The 21,683-nt window shown below is 39.7% G+C and overlaps 1 protein-coding gene across 2 annotated transcripts in view; it reads right to left on the bottom strand.

The window, feature by feature from the left end:
- Window positions 1-2,985: 2,985 nt before the first annotated feature.
- Window positions 2,986-21,683, bottom strand: part of GPC6 (glypican 6) — a 1,185,705-nt gene continuing 1,167,007 nt past the window's right edge. For both annotated transcript variants that reach the window (XM_037743890.1, XM_017543582.2), the window contains 2 exons: window positions 9,275-9,450; window positions 2,986-4,882 (listed from right to left, as the gene is read on the bottom strand). In XM_037743890.1, coding sequence (XP_037599818.1) covers window positions 4,680-4,882; window positions 9,275-9,450 — 379 coding nt within the window. In that variant the 3' untranslated portion in view covers window positions 2,986-4,679. The remainder of the gene's footprint in view (window positions 4,883-9,274; window positions 9,451-21,683) is intronic.

Raw genomic sequence — 21,683 nt, 5'->3', positions numbered from 1 at the left:
GAGCAGGGTTTGTACAAGAGTAAGAGTTCAATAAATATTTGTGAAATAAATCTTTAGCAGGTTATACAATATTTAGCATGCCTGAGAGCATGGAAACATTTCAGAAGTATAAAAATCAATGCAATTGGATAAATTTGGAAATTATTAGTCTTTTTACATTTGATCTTATTTTCTCACTTCGTTTATAAAGTATCGACATCCATTTCCAAGTCACTATATTTGCCCTCTGAGAAGAAATCAGTATAAAAGAATAGAGCTACAGTATTTTCCATACACATTTGGGATGCTCTCAATGTTCTAACATTCAAATAGTTCCTGATTTCAGATGCTGAGTGTACTTAGGTGAGTGGCACTGTTTTAATATATGGGGTTTGTTGTTTTTAAATATTGAGGCTTCTAAAAATAAATCGAACACAAAAAATTCCATAGCTCTGAAATTTAGACTATGACAATAATTAAGAAAATGCAGAAAGGGCACTGGTAGATTTTTAAAAACTATTTTAATACAAGATTAATAGCAATTTTCTATCCAAATCAGAAATGAAAAAATCTTAACCCAAATAATATTCATTTGACAGTCACATAAAATTTTAGGTTTGATTGGTGCACACATTTATCCTGCATATATATTATGTATATGCACACAGAGACCTCACTATTATGCCATTCTTAGGGGTCTTTTCATGAAAGTACCTCATTACAAGGCAGTGTCAAAAGTTCCAGTAACTACTCAACTTTGAAAGAAGTTCAAAATGCCCCATGCTAAGCTGAGTCCGTGCCATAGCAAACCATGATATAGCAAGTCTCCAGAATGTGTACAAATCAATACTCTTGTTTGTATAAGTTGGTCTAAAACTAAACACTGGCTAATGTCTCCAACAAGGAGGAACACATTGCAAATTTGTAAGTTATGGTTTCCTTTACTCTTCTGTTGGCAAAGCTAAATTGTGTTTTTAAATAAAAGTCAGGTCTGTTAGTAAGTAAATGAAAATGTGTTTAAATTTCTACAAGTTTTGGATAAGTCAAAACTTGAATTTGCTAATGCTTCTATGTTTAATTAAATCACTGGATAGTTAACTTTGCAAAAAGAAGTAATAAAAGAATCACATCTTAGGAATATGTTAAGTTTCATTCCTCCTTAGGGACTTTAGTTGGTGTTCAGTCTCCAGCCAAAACATGTAGGTAATGGCAAAAGAATTAAAGAAGGCTAATGTCTGCAGCAGGGAATATAAATTAAAAATCAGCGTTCTGCCTCCAATAATATTTTCAATGCGCTTGCTTTAAAGAATGTTACTTTTATAATTATTACTACTTGTCAATGAATAATAGTGTTTTTCAGTGTAGACAAAATAGTATTTTCTATCCCTTACATTTAAAGCAGGTGATACAAGTTACTTAATGCTATCTAGGTAAGTCATTGTAAGGGAGTCAGATTTCTAGTACTAATGTTCTACGATGGCTATAATCAAAGTACCAACTTGGCCTTCATGAAAATGACAGAAAGTTGTCATGGTTGTCCTTCAATATAGAACCATAAACAGAGCTCTCATTGGTAAATTTGTAATTCATTCTTCTCTGCTAAAGACTTTAGCCTCTGTTTAGCTTTTGTTGTGACACATACAAAGTATAATATATACCAATTACAGACGTGTATTTCTGTTAGAAAAATACATATTATAACTAAAGAACATGTAAATAGAGGCACTTCAATAAGCTAAGTGTTTGCAGTTATGAGCATCACCCACCAATTTCTAGTGTCGGATTTCAGTGAGCCCATTCCTCTCTAGTCATAACGAAAGTTATGGTATGGTTACGGAATTTAGGGAACATCAGAGCAAATGAGGGGCAGGTCATAAAAAATAAAGGAGCCTCATTGCATCCCCTATCACTGTGCTGAAATGAGAAAAATTAATCTGAAGGGTAAATTCCAAATACTTAACTGAAATGGGGTAACCAGGTTAAATGAAATCCTTTAGAGCCAAAAACATTTCTTGTGTTAAATCAGTCTGAAAATCATATGACATTGTAGTAGGATGATAAAAACTAGGAAGTACAACTTGAATGATATTTTGACCACATCCATGCAGGGTGCTAACACTGTGGCATCATTAACTGATAAGTCATTTCAGCTCTCTGCCTGGCTCATTATGCATCGCTATATCTCATCAATATGAATCATATTGATAACGAAGGTGCTGAAACAAATGAAGCAGGCATTTATATATTTTCTGTGTGTTTAGTTGCTTATAGAACATGAGTTCACATTCATTAATATTATGTGTATTCATACACATGCACAAAACGTTTTGGGGGTGAAAGCACAGGAAAAACAAGGCATCTTGATCTATTTCATAAAAGAGAATGCAGAAATATTTTTAAAAGGAAAGAGTTGGAGTTTAAAGCCATAAAAACAAGTTATTACTCAAATAGTCTGGAAAACCAAGGTTGATTTAATTTGTATTGCACCTTAATTATTGGAGAAAGACAATACTGATTTCTCAACATACAATGAAATGAGCAACGTAAATTACTGGTCCTTCATAAAGATGTCTTACGTGAAATTCGTGGTAGGAAGCCGAAATGTGGGCAGTGAAACAGATGGTTTTCTAGAAGTATGTAATGGCGAACTATATTGTTAATTTCATAAAGGTTTAAATGAAAGAATGCCACAAAGTCTCTCGTAATCCTACATTTTATATTTCATTAGGCATAAAGTAGCAATAGATGCTTGTAAATACTTTCTGTCTTGCAAAAGTGCTCAAATATACTTAATACTATTGTGCCGCATGTGTTCTACTTAAATGTGATGACTAAATCAATAACTAATTTTAATTTTGATGAGAACAGAGATTGAAAAATACCATTTACGTGTCAATACTGTCGATGAGTTAATTAAAATGTGACTGGCATATAATGGTGTCTTGAAACATTACTTTTCCCTACTCCAGATGCATCATAAAACCAAGAAACATATGGATAGCCAACTGTATTCATAAAGCCACAGTTTGCTTTATTTTGCTTCTCTCTGTCAGGGGGAGCATAGGGCCTGGCTTTGGCATACTTGGTGAATAGATTAGGCTGTGGCTCTGAATTGACCTATTGAGTTAGGTAATGTATCCAAGTGCCAAGCAGGAATCCTAGGCTGGAGGTGTTTTACATGAAAGCAATGGTTTCTCATGAATAACATTCTTCACACATACAGTTTCCATCACTGGTAAAGCCCTGCACACTCATGGCTCATCTCATGAGCTTGGTGTAGTCTGGAGCACCCAGGCTGAAGCACACTCATGCAAAAGGGTGTGCCCTGTGCCCTGGCAAACTTTTAATAAATGGACAGTTAGATACGTAAAAAGTTCTCTTTCTTGATTCTTGGTGCTCACAGATCACTGAGGAATCCCTTCTTTGAGCAGCACAAAACAAGAAGAGCTGGTTGACAAAACATTTTCTTACAAAGGTGTGTCAACCCTGAGCTTGGAATTAAGAAGTTAAAATCTGTGATTTATATATATATAGATATAAAAATAGATGATCATACTAAGACTAAAAAAGTGAAAGAAATCTCCATGTCAGTACTATATATATATTTTTTGTCTTGACTTTTTTTTCTGTTGTGAGTTATTTTGTAAGAGAATGCCCTTGTTATGCAGAAACCAACTGACACAAAGTAAATAGTTAAAAATGAAAACTCAGGAATGGATCTAATTGTGTATCAATTCACTAAAAAAAAAAACAAAACTCTTGTTTTGGGAGGGGTAATGAGCACAGGGGCAGAAACGTCTAGTTAATGTCAAACCTGTGGCAAAAGCAGGGATTGTATCAAGATTATTTTCAATTGAGACGCTTGAGGAGGATGAATTGATGGGGGTATCCACTAGTAACTGGAGATGAAGGGGGAAATCTGTGCCAATTGGATACAGTGGACAGACATTAAGGGAATTAAGAAAAATAGTGCCATTACTAAATTGAAAGTGGGCAGAGTGAGAGAGAGGTGCTGAGTTGTAGTAATTTTTGTTCTCATATTAAAGACGAGATTCTAAATTTAGTATCAGTACCTCCAAATTAATTTGGTATTGTTTGGCTAGGGTGCAAGATGATACCTCCAAGACAACAGTGCATTTTCACTCCATTTAGAGCAAACTTCAAGCTTTCTTCCCATAAGCATTTTGTAAACCTGGATTTGTCACAAAAAAGCTTACACTGGGAGTTGGCTGTCAATGCTGAAGTGATAATATTAAAGTTCATTTATTTTTGTCTGTTTGCTTCTTTGTTGAAAATGCAGCTGTCTTGGGGTTTGGCCTGACTTTACAAGGAAAATTATTTTCTTTCTTCCTTTTTTATTTTAAATGGGAAAAAAATCCTCACAACGTGAGATTCCTTTACTTCTGCAGCATAAAAGCAAATGAAGGTAAGAAAATCTCCTGGTACGAAAGATTTGAGTAAGAATTCTCTCTAGAATAAACAAGGTCCCCACAGATAGCTGAAGGAAAGAGGAAGCAGTTCAGTCTGGCACCCGGTACTCTTTGGGAAAACAAAAAGGGAGGCAGATTGCAGTACTGCTCTCTTCTCATAGAAAACGGTAAGTTTTTCTGGCATGGTCCATTGTCCAAGAGTGTAAGAAAAGAAGTGAGTTGGCCATTCAAATAGCTAAAATGCAGTTTCATCTGACCAAAAACCCAGGATTATCTGCACAGTCTCTGCAGTGCCAGAACAATGCAAGCGAGAGACCAGGAGAGCAGGGAGTGGCCACGCTGGGCTGCAGAAGAGTCCACCTCTCTCCGGTCGGGATCCACTGCAGGGGCCTCTGTGGTGACAAACTCAAACTCCGTGGGACACACGTCGTCCATGCACCCACTGCCACTCCCTGAGCCACTGGATTCATCACCTAGTGTGGAAAGATTGAAAAAGAAAGTTAGACCACTGATAGGGTTAGGCTTTGTGGCCACACCCAAATCCCATCTCGAATTGTAATCCCCATAATCCCCACGTGTCTGGGGAGAGGATGGGGTGCAGGCAATTCAATCCTGGGGGCTGGTTCCCCCATGCTGTTCTCGTGATAGTGAGTTCTCACGAGATCTGACAGTTTTATAAGGGGCTCTTCCCCCTTGGCTTGGCATTTCTCTTTCCTGCTAGCTTGTGAAGAAGGTGGCTTGCTTTCCCTTCCCCTTCCACCATGATTGTAATTTTCCTGGGGCCTCCCCAGCTGTGCTGCACTGTGAGTCAATTAATCACTTTCTTTTATAAACTACCCAGTCTCGGGCAGTTCTTTATCGCAGTATGAAAACGGACTAATACAACCGCCAACCAGGAAAGACTAGCAACAACTTGGTCAGCAGATATGGGAGCACGTGGTGGGAAGCAAAGTCTCCCCATCCATGGTCCCCCACCCTACCCAACAGGATTGTTTTCAATAGGCAGGGGTGTGCTGAGTGGGTGGGCCGTACAGAAATAGAGGTGTTTGAAGAACAGTAACAATGGATATCTGGGCACATAAGAAACGTGAGCACCCCAGACTCAAGGAGAGGCCATACCTACCATGTTGGCCTTAGAAAGACATTTCTTCTGGCCAGTACTTGAGTTTAAGAAATTCCATTCTTTGCTCTTTTTATACTCAGAGCCATTGCTCTATGAAGATATCATGCTTTTTAAAGGATTTTAAAAGAAAAATACAGAAGAGGAAAACAAGTTCTATGCATAGGAAATGAGAGGAGCAGTAGCAATAGCAGTGGGAGGCCTCTATTAATATTACTTTTGGCCATATTTCCCCACCTGTGTTCTCCTGAGAGCAAGGATGGGCTCCATCTCAGTCAGTCTCTCCCTTTAAACCAGGAGTTGACAGACTATGACCTGCTGCTTGCTTGCTTTTGTATGGTCCATAGCCCCAAAATGGTTTATTTACATAAAAAATATATTTTATAGCTATCCATAAAATTCTATCTATCTATCTATCTATCTATCTATCTATCTATCTACCTACCTACCTATCTATGTGTGTATGAATGACAGGGTCTGGTTCAGTTGCCCAGGATGGAGTGCAGTGATATCATCATAACTCACTACAGCCCCAAACTCCTGGGCATAAGTGACCTTTCTGTCTTAGCTGCCCGCGTAGCTGGGACTACTGGCATGTGCCACTGTACCTGGTGGTTTTATAGTTTTAAGTGTTTGCAAAAAATCAAGTGAAGAATAATACTTTATAATATGTAAAAAGTGTATGTGAAATTCACATTTCAGTGTCCATATATGAAGTTTTATTAGAACCCAGCTACCCCCGTTCACATACATATTATCTATCACGTTAGACCAGCAATGTGGGATAGTTGTGGCAGAGATGATGTGGCTCTCAAAGTTTAAGATATTTAATATATGGCCCTTTACAGAAACAGTTGGCCATTCTCTGCTTGAAACCAATGCCCAGGGGTCCCCAGAGTATGTTGACCCAGGTGGCATTGTCCCTTCCTGCCCAACTTGCTTTCTTCCCTATTCCTGCTTCTTGTGGCTTGATTCCTTCTTGTTTGACTAACCCTGTCACTCAAACCTGGCCCAGATCAGGCTATCAATTACTAGCTATATGAAAGTACTTATCACTGCTTGGAGGTATATTATTTATGTGCCTGTTTACTTGCTTACTGTTTATATCCTTCTCAAGAGTGAAAACTGAGGACACAAATTTTGAGAGGGTAGAGATTTGGTAAATCCAGTTCATTTCTGTACCTCTAAGGCCTTCAGTGGCCCCTGGCATACAGCAAGTGCTCAGCAAATACTTTTGGAATAAATAAATGTGCTTTGGGCAATTACTCAACTTTTGCCAGTTTCCTCAAACAAATACAATTGACAACATTGACGTTGCAGAGAGTCTGTGACGACAAATCACGAGAGTGCTCAAAGACACCAAACCCAGTGCTGCCAGTGATGCCTGATGGAAAAAACATGGTTCCTACAGCAAAGGCGACCTAGAATGTATCCTGCCTTTGTTATTTAAATGCACCAGGGTAAGCCAGTTAGACTCATTGAGGCTTTGTTTCCTCACCTGTAAAAATGAGAGTGGTAACATCTATCTGTTATGGGGAATGATGTTCCTGGAAGGACTGAGGAAACTGGACGCTTTTAAGGATATTAGCTATTTCTCTCACTTGCTCAGTGATTTCTAACCAATATCCTTAAACCCCTCTCTGCTGGTCTGAAATGGTGATGCCCTGTTGAGCTGCTCCCGAGAAACCAGGGCCAGCTTTAGCTGCTGGATGCTACTTAAGTAAAGCTGGGGCAATGTAGGGACTCCTCTAATGTCCTCTTGAATGAGAAAGACACAGTTAAAAAATGAGCACAGTTTCTTTTTTTAATGGGACATCTAAATACCAGATAAGATCACTTCAATGCACTGTACTAGGTTTTTAACATTTTCTCTGATTTATCTTTAGTGGCCGTTCCAAGGGGAAAATTCCCGTTAATTAAATTCAGAGATACCAGAATTGCTAAGGGAATTGTTCTGAACACTGGTGTCATGAACAAGAAGTAATACAACCTTTACAGAGATATTATTAAAATGATTTAGAATGTTAAAAAATGTGGGAAGCAAATATGACAGGAGATTTTGGCTGGAAAAAATAATGGCCCCATCTCTTTCCGAAAAGGAATCACAAATGAAAATATTAAGGGGTGGGATGAGTAACTTAAAAAAATGTCCAAAGCAATAAGGATGGTGATGGTTATAAGATGTGATAATGGTTCGTACAACAGACAGTAACCTAAAATAGAGGGCCACATTTGATGCTTGGGTTAGAACTCAGAGATCCTCTAATTTGTTGATTTTATTTTCTTTTGAGGGGAAATGGAGCAAGATCTTTGCCTCCTGGCTATTCCCTGAGCTTTGCGGCTTGATATGTGTGTAACCTCAATAGGTCAGAGAGGAATGGGAAGCAACAAAGCCAAGCCAACTAATTCTTATGTATCTTGCATTATTCATTCCAATATTCACTCTCTAGATAATACAGCATTTTATTTAATGGAGAAGACAATGGATAAAATGAGAGGTATAAGGCTAAGCGCTAACAAGAGTGAAGACACAATGACTAAAACGTGTAATGTTCTCTTCTGAAGAGGAAAGGAGGGGTTTAGCAAAAGGAGGAGAGATGATGGGATTTTTCTGAGGAATTTTACAGCAATAATGTCCATTGGGTTGGTAATTATTCCTTGTTTAGAAAAAATTTTTTTGAGTTCTTTAAAATGGAATAAAGCACAAAAATTTTCTATAGGGGATAACTTGGTAGGTTGATGGCTAAGACTGAGATGATTTGAGGTCTTCTTTCTGTAAGTTGTTTCTTCCTATCTCATTAATCCAAGCACACAAACATCATCTTATGCTTCAAGGATGAAATTACAGAATCACTGGAAACTTCACATCTTATGTTCAAGAATTCTTGTCCTGGGAACTCTCTTTGTAAGGATAATACTTTAAAAAACCACAAACAACAATAGAAAATGTTCCTTTGTAGTTATTCATCTTAAAACCACTCGGACAAAACCCCTGTATAGTTAGTTTCATGTCAATGTTCACTTAATAGTCTTCCAAATCACTTTTGATGCGTCTTTGATCCTTAGTGAAATAGTCACATGTAATATTGCACTGGCATTTTACGATTTCTCTCAATATTTCACACACAAATGTCTATAGATTGCATATGTGCACAGCTGGATAGAGAAGGAAATGATGTAGCTGAACCTGCTCACTACCCACCAGACACTATCATAGCTCCACAAATGATGCTCCCAAAAACCTCTCAAGCAGGGATGCTTCCCATTCTATAGAGGAGGAACCTGAGACTCAACAAGTAATTTATAGAGACTCTAATTATTAAGGAATAAGGCATTCTGTCTCAGGCTTGTCTAAGCAATCTGCCAAACTTTCTTCTTTTGTGGGGAACAGGGCAGAAGTTTGGGGCAGATGTGAATACTGATGAGGACAGAAGAAAGTGAAAAAATTACTTTGCAGTGTTGTCATGAATGAATCCACTGGTAGATGAAACTCAATTTCAGCTTTGGTATGGCTGAATGTAATCCATTGTAATTATTTCTTGTGCTGTGGAATTTATGATTTTATTCATATTCTATGTTTTGTGGATCAGAGCTCTCTGTCCAAAATACTATAACAAGCATTACAGGCTAAGGAAGAATGAAAAAAAATGAAAAGGGCATATTGCTCTAGAAGAAAGTCAGGGTATCATCTTCTAAAACGATTCTTTACTCTGGAAGTTCCTGGTGCTGGGAAGGCTTTTCTTACTTGTGTCCTGGAAATTGACATCATTGCCATTGTAGGCATTTTTCAGTTTGTTGGTCATCACACGGAGAGCCATGATCTGCTGTCTGATGAAAGTGTCCGGCCGAGTGATGTCCACCTCCACCTCAGGATTGTTGATCTGGTTGGTAAGCCCATCATTCATGATCTCAGGTAAGTATCTGCAAGGCAGAGAGGGAGAGAACAGCTCAGGGAGATGCCACAGAAACTGCAGAACCAGATGCTGCCATGAAAAACCAGATGACTGTCTCTAACAGTCAGCCAAGACACCTGGCAAAACTGGATGTAGTTCCTAGAAAAGAATGCCAAATAGTAAAAACACGGAATACATTTTCTCAGATGGAGATGTGGCTAAAATAGCCTCAGACTAGTTTTTTTTAAATGGCAGTTAATTCTTAGGTAGGTTTGCCTACAAATAAATGTGAAATTGGGGACCTATAAGAAACCACTTGTATTAGTCCATTCTCACACTGCTAATAAAGACATACCTGAGACTGGGTAATTTAGAAAGAAAAAGAGGTTAAAGAGACTCACAGTTCCACACAGTTGGGGCGATCTCACAATCATGGTGGAAGGTGGAGGAGCAAAGGCGTATCTTAAATGGCGGCAGGCAAGAGAAGTGCTAAGCAAAAGGGGAAAAAGCCCCTTATAAAACCATCAGATCTTGTGAGAACTCACTATCATGAGAACAACAGCATGGGATAACAGCTCCCGTGATTCGATTACCTCCCACCAGATCCCTCCCATGTCTCCTGGGGTTTATGGGAACTATAATTCAAGATGGGATTTGGGAAGGGACACAGTCAAACCACACCACCACTCTTTCACATTAATCACTCTTTCCTCCCTCCACCCCAAATGTCAGCTTAGGTTAAGGATTCAATACCTTCCTCAGTTCTGCTAATTTTGGCAATAAGAACTGAACTTATAAATTATGTATGATTCAAGAGAGTTCTCTGTGAGGATGCCCATTCTCAACTGCAGAGGCCCTACCTCAGATCTTAATCAAAAGAAATTCTGGATGTAAAAAACTGCTTTGGGGACATTTTAGGAGTCAGCAGTGATTACTGGAATGACTGAAGTATATATTAGGGTTTTTATTTTATAATAGAATCTTGAATTTCATTAGGTAGATTTCCCAATGTTCGGTAAAATAGAAGGGTAAAATCAAATGATTCTGAATTTCACATTTCTTTCACTTGTACCAATATGTCAAAATTGTCAGCCCTTCAATGTGAGCTGCCTGAGCTGCCTAGGGGTATTTATGTAAGTGGAGGCTAAAGATCTTGGAAACGTGCTTGGGGCCCTCTCTGGCTCCTTCTTACTCTCACGATCTGTCCATCTTCCAGTTCTCTTCCTCTTGTTCTCATGGAGTTTCTTATACCTGCTTCTATTTTCCCATTTCCATGTTCCTCACTGGAGTGCAGACACCCACTGCAGCCTCAGAGTGACCCCTCCCACCCTTCTTTCCTCTCTGGCGCATCCTGCACATGCTGTATGATTAATTTTCAAAAAATACTGCTTTTATCATATCACTCTTCTGTTTAAAAACTTTTGAGGATAGTAGCTAATGTCCGATGAGCACTTACTAACTACCAGGCACCGTACTCAACATTTGACACACATCTTTAAATTTGGCCCAACAGCAAATCTAGAAGATAAGGAGTATTTTATCCTTGTTTGATGAAACAGTAAATGGAGGCTTTGTGAGAATAAGCAAACGTGCAAAGTTACAGAGCTACCAGCTGGCAAAACCATGACTTACACCCAGTCTAGCTCTGGAGCCCCAGTGCCCTAACACTGCCGCAAACTGCCTGGAGGATCATCAGCTAGAATTCACGTTATGGCTCAGCAATCAAAGGGTCTCCACCCACTTCTACTTTCTCATACTCTCTCCAGGGTCCTTCCTTGTCTTACAGAGTTGACTCCCTATAGCCATCCTATGTCTTCCTGTCCCACAGGTTTTCCTTAACTTCCATAATGCAGTTTCTTATTTAAATACCAAATACCCTTAAAGACCCAGGTCTATCCTCACTTTCTCCTCAAGATATTTGCCAGCTTTCAGGGACTTACCTACCCTTTTGTAAGGCTGCCAGGTTTGGTTGGGTATTTTGTGCACTGCACAAAGTCACCCCTTGGAGCTGCAGGTGTGAATTGGTGCTGAAATCCAGCCTCACTTCTGTGGTCACCGAGCTATGCCCCTGCAGGGCACCATACACCAAAAGCAGTGCCTTTTTGTTTTCTTTTTGATACTCTTTTTATTTTAGAAAACTTCGATAAGTATAAAAGTAGAGACAGTAACATGATGAACCCCCATGCACCCATCTGGGTGCCTTTTTCTAATTCCTACCAAGGTGCTATATTTGTCTGTGTCCTGGTAAGAAATAGATGGTACTCTCAAAGGGGTAATAAAGAGAGTTTAAAGAAGAGGCTATTTATAAAGGTGTGAACGAGTTAAAGGAAACCAGCCCAGAGAGGTGAAGCACCCTGGGGCTGGCCACAGGAGAGGGGGCCCCAGGGGGTGAGGGGAAGAAGCTGTTAGCAGAATGAACAAGAACTGATACCACAGAGAGGCACCCAATGACACAGTAACTGCCGAACCAAGGTCTATCAGGGATGGGGCCGGAGAAGGATGCTCTGATCCCTGTAGGCTTTCCTCTTTGACCTCCAGCTGCTGCCTCCCATTGGCTGAACCAACTGGAAGCTGGTGGGCAAGGGAGCCCAGATGATACAGCTTGTAGAGATCCTTCAGGGCTGGGGCTATAGTGGAGGGATGAAGAGCAGGTCTGATGGGGAATCAGGACATCTAGCTCTGGCCCTCTACAGGCTGAGGGCAGCCCTACCTAATTGCCATTACTGTTATTCTTCTACTTGCTCTACTGTTGTTACCTGAAAGCTCAAAAAATATCCTTTCCTCTATTTTATTATTCCTATTTACATATTCTTGTATAATATCCATATACTTGAAATTCTTCCCCTTCCTGCAAGTGATTTTCCAAGTTCTGGAAACCAAAAGCTCTATCCCCTAACCTCTAAAAGAACTACACAGAGAAACTTTGGTATTTAAGCTATTTTTCATGTATTGAATCTTATGATTGATGTATTTGTATTATGAATTGGTTTACTCATTTTAAATCAGAGATCCCATGAATAAACTCCATGCCTTCATCCATATCTTGAACAAAATCGACTTCACAATGCTCACTAAATAATGAATAATAAAACACACAGAGTGCATTGTAAATTCTTTTCCATGAAGCTCCAAGTATTTACTGCTCTAAAAAATTGCCTCATAGAAATTTTTAAAAGCCATGGACCCATATCTCTTTCTTTTTGCCATAAAGCATAACTTCTGTCCTGCCTTTTAATATTTCTGGTATATAAATAAATTCCTGTTTGATCCTGAGAGTGTTTTCCTGATGTAACTTCTAAAATATGCCATTGGACTGACTATTACTGACAGGCAATTATATGAGCCAGGCTCCGTGAGCTCTACCTAATTATTACAGCCTATTCGAATAAACAATAGCAGGTGCATCCCATCTTTTGCTGACACCAGAGCTGAGAGGTGATAGTCAATTCTGGTGTTGCTCCTCTACATTTTGGAAAATGATTCCTGCAGCTGTACCTATGCTGAGTCAGAGGCGAGCTTTGTTTCTTTCAGATGCTGTGTGCACTGCATGGTTAGCCGAGACTCATTTATCAGAATCTCACTGCAATAGCTTACATGGGAATGCTACCCCTGGGAGTCTGAACATCCAGGAACAATAAGGGACTGCCAAGTAAACCCAGCCTCTAACTGTGCCTACTGATGCTCAGCTGCTTACAATAAAAACAAGTAACAGTGCATCGTGTCCTCAGGAACCTTTCTCCTTTTGGTGTATTCAAAGGGTGACTTTGGAGACATTGTGAAAACTTAAACCTAAAACAGCTGAAAATAAAAATGGCCATTTTGTCACTCCAGAGGTAGATCTTGAATCTAAATCTATGACTGTCCGTTGCACAACCCAAAGGGTCCGTGAAATCCCCAGTTAGCATGAGGACCTCATGAGCCCATTTATTTCTTGCCTCTCACATTTTGTTTCTTTACATAACACTCCTGTCCTGCAAGAACAGACACCTCTTTGAGCTCACAATGTTCTTCCTTTTTATTGGATTTTGCACAGCTTTTTGACATGACAGAATCCTGTTTTTGCACCATCATATCCTTGGGAGACAGAAGGAGAATCTTGGCACAGAGAGCCCAGGTTCCAGGGCAGGATGCATGTTTACTTGGTCCATCCAGCCTTGGGAGAAGCCACAAGTGAGGACAACCTAGAGAGTTGAGCAGGGATGTCATGGTTTGCCAATGCTTCCTGCTATGGGCAAGTAGTGGCCTCCATGAACAGCCAGGCACAGTTTCCTCATTTTGGTTGATTTCTGTTCTGCAAGAACACAGCTAGGAACTAAATCTTTGGCAGTTTTACAGAATTATTTTTCTTTGCATCTAACTGCATATTGTAAATGTGGATGTCCTTGATTACGTTCAAACATTATAATTGATTAGGGTGGAAGAGTCCTATGGAAATTTGAGGGGTGAGAAGGTTGATACATCCAGCCCTGTGGGTATCTGCAGGCCCTCACTGATAGAGTTCACAGTTTTTGTCACCTGAGAGATACTAAACTCGACCATCCCCACAGAAGTTTTCCACCAGCCAACCACAGCCCCTGCTATTTTCAACATTCTACATCACTCCTGACAGTTAAACCAATGCTTCCAGAAAGACCCTGTTGGTAGAAGAATATGCTTAGTATTTCTCATCATCATGTTAATGCTGGTAGCTGTTTTGATGTAAGGCACTGCATATGGGCCACATGACTCTTAAGATTTAATGAAATTTGAAAGTCAATAGGTCTGAGAAGTGAGGCATTAGCAAGCAAGGTTAGCCGGGTGGTGCTTAATGGGAGTGTCATGAATCCAAGTAGGAGCTAAGGCAGAAATGGGGAGCTTAGGTGCTGACCTAGGCTTCTTCTCAGGTGCACGATTCTTCCTTGACTGCTACTGCCTCAAGGTACAATGAGAAGGGTAAAGTCAAAGCAATTTCAATACTGTTTGTTGCCACAAATGAGCTCTACTCAATACATATCTCTATAGCAATTTCAAATTATAAGCTACCTATTCAGTCACGTTAAGCAGGCTTAAGAATTTTACTCTTCTAAAATAGATGTAAATCCCCATGTACAATGCCAAAATTCAAGGCCCCCTAATTTTTTCTTCAGTCTGCTTGTTAGCAAAACTTCATCTCATCTGAAACAAAGTCAATTATAGTCCTCATTTAGCTGACTTAGTGTGAGTTTTAATACATTTTGCTGCAGAAATATTAACATGTTTGATTATGGATTGCAGCCCCAGACCCCACTGGAAGTAGGATGTAATATACAGCATATTCACTGTGGTCATTTTCTAAAATCTAAAAAGTTGTGGATTCTGAAACACATGTGGTCCCAAGGGTCTCAAATAAGGGACTGCAAGCCTGTGGTAACAGTAACCTCTTCTAGAAGATTTCTTAAAATCTAAGTTTTAAACATATTTTATGATTCCACTTATATAAGGTACCTAGAATAGGCAATTAGGATGGCTATAATTTAAAATAAATGAACAAAAAATAACAAGTGTTGGTAAAGGTGTGGAGACATTGGAACACTGTGCACTGCTCTTGGGAATGTGAAATGGTGTAGTTGCTGTAGAAAACAGTATGGCAGTTCCTCAAAAAGTTAAAAATAGAATTACCATATGATCCAGCAATTGCATTTTTGGATATATATATATACCCCCAAAGTACCAAGAATCAGTGTTCATAGTGCCATTATTTTATATATATATGTGTGTGTGTGTGTGTGTGTATATATATATATATATATATGTACACATAATATATATTATTATAGCTCCTACTTGGATTCATGACACCCCCACTAAGCACCACTGGGTTAACTTTCCTTGCTAGTGCCTCACTTCTCAGATGTACTGGCTTTCAAATCTCATTATTATATATATGAAGAATGGTACTGTGAAGAGAGGTATACAAATATCTTTGGGCTATCCCAAACAATTAAAGGAAAGGACCTGAGCAGATATTTGTGTACCTCTGTTCATAGTACCATTACGCAAAGAATTAAAGGCACAGATATTTGTATCTCTGTTCACAGTACTATTATCCATAATAACTAAAAGGTGAAAGGTGTCCACCTTTTGTTTATGGCTAAGTAAACAAAATGTGGTATATATATATAGTGGAAGTATAATTCAGCCTTAAAAAGGAAGAAAATTCTGTGATACCACATGGATGAACCTTGAGGACATTATAGTAAGTGAAATAAGACAGTTACAAAAGGACACATATTTTATGATTCCACTTATATGAAGTACCTAGAATAGGCAATTTCAGAGAGACAGAAAGTAGAATGGTGGTCAGCAGGTCCTGGGGGGTAGAGGGGAGGGAAGAGGGAATTTATGTTTAATGGGTACAGAGTTTCCGTTGAGGAAGATAATAAAGTTCTGTGGATGGATGGTGGTGATGGTTGCACAACTACATGACTGCACTTAATGCCACAGAACTATTCATTGTACTGTGGCAAAAATGGTAAATTTTATGCTTGGTACATTTCACCACAATTTTAAAAACTCAAGTTTTAGTTATAACTTTACTAAAGTTCTTGCTAAGAATTACTCTTTTCCCTTTCCATTTTTCTTGGATGGAATGTTGGATTATTCAACACAAATTGTGACCTTCTGCTTTAAGTGTATTTATAAATTCATGAAGACCGTTAAGCCAGGGTTGTGGGAGGCATCAGGGACTTCATGAGATGTGACATTGAGATATGGTCAAGGGCATAAGGGTGATATATGACTGGGTCACCTGTGATCTCTCTGGGACCCAGCAGTGTGACCATGGACAAGTCATTTAGCTACTTCATATAATTATTTACTATGCAATTCTAATGTACTCTTAGAAAAATTAAGTTGTTAACATGGCTCCCCATATTGCCAAACTGAATTCTTAGGAGTGGCTGACAGCAGCAGACTCTGAAGTTTTAAAGCCTGCATTCTGTTCAGAAGAATTTGCTGTGGCTCTTTTCCAGTTGGAGAATGTGAGGCAGGAAATGGTTTGGGGAAGCTTTTGGAGAACACATAGCTCATTGATTGCTGCAGTAAGCAGGAGTGAAATTCTTTGACTTCGCCTCTTAATTCATTGGCAGGAACTCCCCAAACCCATTATTAGTAGACCCGGAGTTAGTAAACTACAGAGCGGATAGGAAAAAAGAGACACATGAGCCAGTTTTAAAAGATGCCGAGCTGTGAACAAGCATGTTCCCTTCTTTCTATTTGCAGCAAGCTGTGCCTAAATTTTTTTGTTTTCCTCCACAGAGGTTCACACAGCTTCCTGTCTGCCAGGACAGTCAGGAAGACTTTACGGGGTCCTCTCTCTTCAAGTGTGCCTGAAGAAGGGAAGTGGGCATTTTAGAATGCCTGGCTTGACAGTCACCAGTTCCTTACTAAGACAGAATTCCCACTGATATGGTTTAGATTTGTGTTCAAATCTCATGTCAGATTTTAGTCTTCAGTGTTGGAGGTGGGTCATGGTGGGAGGTGATTGGATCATGGGGGTGGATTTCTGCTTTGGTGCTGTTCTCATGACAGAGTTCTCACTAGAGCTGGTTGTTTAAAAGTGTGTGGCACCTCCCACTTCCGTCTCTTCCTCCTGCTCCAGACATGTAAGGCATGCCTGCTTCCCCTCACCTTCCACCATGATTGTAAGTTTCCTGAGGCCTCCCCAGACATGCTTCCTAGACAGCCTGTGGAACCATGAGCCAATTAAACCTCTTTTCCTTATAAATTACCCAGTCTCAGCTATTTCTTTATATCAGTGTGAGAATGGATGAATACGACCCCTTTCCAAGGTGTTTGGCTTGGTATATATTGGATATTTTACAGTTCTTTAAAATACAGCTAGAATGCTTTGGGACACACCCCACAATTAGGATAAAAAAGTATTGTCCTCCAGACTGCCAAGCCACTATCTTTGACAGATTTGCCATCATCATGCATCATTCCATCTCCTTCCGTCTGTTCAGACTTACCCAGTCATGAGTTGTTATTTTCTTTGGTTAGTCAATCTACACTCTGTGGTGAGACCGACTGATCTATTTTCTAGATTTTTCTACTTTTCTTATTTCTTACAATTTACTGTGTTTACCTTCTGGCTTCGGGAAGGATTTCCTTGGGGACACAATATTTCTGTCAGGATCAGGTGCCTTGAAAAACAGCAGAGACTCCCTGCAAAAGCCATGTTTCCAATGGGTCCAATTAATTTTGTCCCTCAGTCAACTCCCTGATAGCCTCCTCCCAGAAGGCATTTTAAAGAAAGGACACAGTGACAGCTCAACACTGCCTTACAAGGAGCAACATCAGAAAGCTGTTTCGCCAGTTTATGGGGGAGAGGGCGGAGTCTGGAAATGACTGACTCAAGACCTCTGAAGACTCTGAAATAATTTACATCCTATCAGATAACATGTGTGCCGGTGAGACTTGGGTCTCAGACTGGGTTCCATTTTTCCTGTCCTGTCTCATTGACTGCCATACTCTCCTTTTCTTTTTAATCCCTCTGAGTTTGGAAAAGGGTATGCATGAAGAGAAAACAATGCTACAAGAAGTTAGAGATGATGCAGTTTAATACGGCTGTGTTCTAAATAAGTAAGAATCTGCCTCTACATGAGCAAAAAGTAAGGGCCTATTTGAACACCATTAGGGCTTTATTTTTTCTTTTGCTGCTGCCTGACAAAGTTCTAACCTGTATATGCTAACCATACAAAAGTTTTATTTCCTTCCAAGTCTATGTTTTCCTGCCTCCTATCTAATCATTCTTTTCTAGCTTCTGTACAGACAGCTCATTCCGGCCACCAGCTGCCCAGAACGCCCTTCTCAGGGATGACTGATGACTGTAAATGTCCTCCTAGGGTCTCTCAGTTCACCCCAGGAACTTTGGGAGGCCTATATTTGTAAGCTGTACCATGAGTCTTTAATTTTTTTCCCTTTGGCCTTCTAGATTATTATCGATTTTCCTCTGTAACTTACTAGCTTCCTTTCAGTTCCTGTTTGTCTGAGTTGAGTCAGAATGTTGCTGTGTCTTCTCCCATTTACTCCTGAGAAGTTGCTTAGGTAAGTGAAAAATGGAAGGAGTAGAAGTTACACTTGCAAACTCACTCTCCTGCTGGTCACCGAAGACAACTGGGCTGCCTTTCTCAAGTAACAGACACTGCCATGAACTCTAAAAAAATCTTTTTTTTTAGCTCTTCTGAGAAGTAGGATGTGATTCTGAGCACAATGTTTGCGTGCCACCAAAATTCACATGTTGAAGCCCTAATCTCCAGTGTGATGGTATGGTGTCCCTCAGCCAGCTCCTCAATAGCCTCCTCCCAGAAGGCATTTTAAAGAAAGGACACAGTGACAGCTCAACACTGCCTTACAAGGAGCAACATCGGAAAGCTGTTTCACGTTTTATGTGGGACAGGCCCCCATAGGAGGTAGGGCCTTTGGGCCTTTGGGAAGTAATTGGGGTTGAATGAGATCATGAGGGTAGATGATTTCTTACACTAGTTCCCTTATAAGAGAAATGAACCAGGACTACTCTATCTCTAAGGATACGGTAAGGAGGCCATTGTCTATAAGCCAGGAAGAGAACCCAAACTGCTGACACCCTGATCTTGGACTTCCCAGCCTCTAGAACTATGAGAAATAAATTTCTGTTGTTTAGGCTATCATATCTATGGTATTTTTTGAGCTAAGACACTATTTGAATCAAATGCTGACCAAGGATTCTAAGTATTCATCCTAGCTACTCATCAAAATGGCACTATCAAAGGCCAGAGTTTTGTGTGGATGATATCCTGTATTGTGAATGCTGTGCTATATTTCTAACTTAAAATTCTCTCCTGGTGCACTTGTGAAACCTATGCAATTCATTATTGAGAAGACTTCAACCTTGTCTATAACCTGGCTATCATTAGTGGGTGATGTTACAGTTGAACCATGTGAACTCTTAGCTCATATTGCTATTGTTATTTTTAATATAAGAAAAGGAAAGGAAACATCAAGGATATCAGTGAAGAAAAGAAACCCCAAAATTGCAACACGCTCCCTGAAGCTCGTATGTAGACTGAAAAAGGTAATATCTTACATGTAAAACACCAGATACAACACATGGTTGCCAATTAAATGTGAATTGCAGGTAAACAACGAATCCTTTTTTTTTAGTGTAAGTGTGTTCCATTGGTTGTCTGTTATCTTTATGCGCTAGATCTGGCAATCCTGCCTTTGAGACTTGCTACTCCAAATGTAGTCCCTGGACCAGCAATAACTGGATCACCTAAAAGCTTTTTAGAAATGCTGAATCTCATTCAGGTTCTACCCCAGACTTACTGTCTTAGCTTGGGCTTCCATAACAAAATCCCACACACTGGGCAGTTTAAACAATGCACATTTATTTCTTGCAATTCTTGGGACCATAGTCTTCAGGACCAGGGTGCTGGCATATCCTGTGTCTGATAAGGGCTCTCTTCCTGAATTGCTGATGGCTGCCATCTTGTTGTGTCCTCACATGGCAGAGAGAGAGAGACAGAGAGAGAGAGAGAGAGAGACTCTCATGTCTCTTCTTACAAGGGTACTAATCCCATTAATGAGGGCTCCACCCTCAAGACCTAATTATCTCCCAAAGGCTTCACCTCCAAACATCATCACACAAGGGGTGAGGATTTCAACTATGAATTTTGGGGGGACACAAACATTCAATCCATAGCACTTACTGAATCAGAATCTGCATTTTAACAAGATCTCCAAGAGTTTAGCCTGCACCCTAAAGTTTGAGAAGCACTGTTAGGATTACAAACTATTTTACTGAGATTATCTCATTGATCTTCATATTGTCTCAGGAGGTTGGCAAGAGAAGAGGAAGCAGGGAAGACATTCCCTTAACCACTTTGTTTAACCCGGTTTTTGTTTTCAAAATGAAGATTTAAATGCTGATAGGGTCACTGTGATTGGGCACACTTGCAATTTCCTCCCATCAAAGGGCAGAGTCTCCTTTTACCCCACCTCCTGCTTCCAGACCTGTTTAGCTACAGACACAGAGTGAGATCTGTCAAAGATGGGTGAGGGTGGAGCAAGTGGGGGAAGCAGGGGGATGTGAGTGAGTTCAAACCTTAGAGGAGCCACTGCTTACCCACCCTTAACCATGCTCTCAACACTGCAGATTGCACCTTGCAGATTGCCACAGCAGCCACATCTCTGTGTATCCTGTTCTATTTGAAGTCATCATCAATTTCAACTGGTGGCATTAACTTAATAACAGCTTTTTTAAAAATAAGATAATCACTGGAGTAAATGGACATATTTACTCTAAGAGTCATTTTGATACCAGAAATGTTAAAATTTGAAATAGGTATGTTTCTGAGTCAAGGAAGTATGATAGAAAGCTATGGAGCAAGATTCAGAAAGTAATCAAGAAAAATAAGGGTGATGGGAGACAGGCCGGATCAAACACTTAGGACACAAGGCTGCAGGAGCGGGTACAAACAAAAACGTGTGGCTGAAGGAGTCTGACGGATAAAACAGAAAGAGAGGAAGAAATGTCTGGTTTATTGGAGACCTCATCGCACAGGCTTGAGTTTATAAACTTCAGGCATGACAGTCCCCATCAGTTCTAATACACATCTCTGCTTCATATCTATTAACAGTTGATGGATTTTTTTTTATTTTTATGTTTTTAGAGATAGAGTCTCACTCTGTTGTTCAGGCTGGAGCTCAGTGGCACAATAATAGCTTACTGCAGCCTCAAACTCCTGGGCTCAGGTGATCCTCCTGCCTCAGCCTCCTGAGTAGCTAAGACTACTACAGGCACCTGCCACCATGCCCAGCTACTACATTATTTTTTGTAGAGACAGGGTCTCACTATATTGCCCAGGCTGGTCTTAAACTCTTGAGCTCAAGTGAGCCTCCTGCCTCAGCTTCCCAAAGTGTTGGGATTACAGGTGTGAGTCATTGCACCTAGCCAGATTTTCTACAAATAAAGTTTCTAGTTCTTTCATTTCACATAGGTGATAAGAGTAACTTTTTCTTCTCTTTCATTTTTTTGAAAAATCATTCCTTAACAATTAAAAAGGCCTGTCGTTTTAAAACTCATAATTCAAAAATGGGAAAAAATAAGTTATTATCCACATTATAATGGATTCTCACACTTACAAAATAGTTTAGTAAATTTCTTTAAGTGAAAAATTTCTCTGATGTTTTTCTAGATGAATTAATATTTGGATAAGAAGAAAGCTTCAATTAAATTCAATTCAACAAGTCTTTATTGGT

This window comes from Cebus imitator, unplaced genomic scaffold (genome assembly GCF_001604975.1).
Source record: "Cebus imitator isolate Cc_AM_T3 unplaced genomic scaffold, Cebus_imitator-1.0 Scaffold158, whole genome shotgun sequence".
In the NCBI taxonomy this organism is placed as follows: Eukaryota; Metazoa; Chordata; class Mammalia; order Primates; family Cebidae; genus Cebus; species Cebus imitator.
The sequence above is the reverse complement of the archived record's forward strand: the minus strand, read 5'-3'. Positions and strand labels throughout refer to the sequence as shown.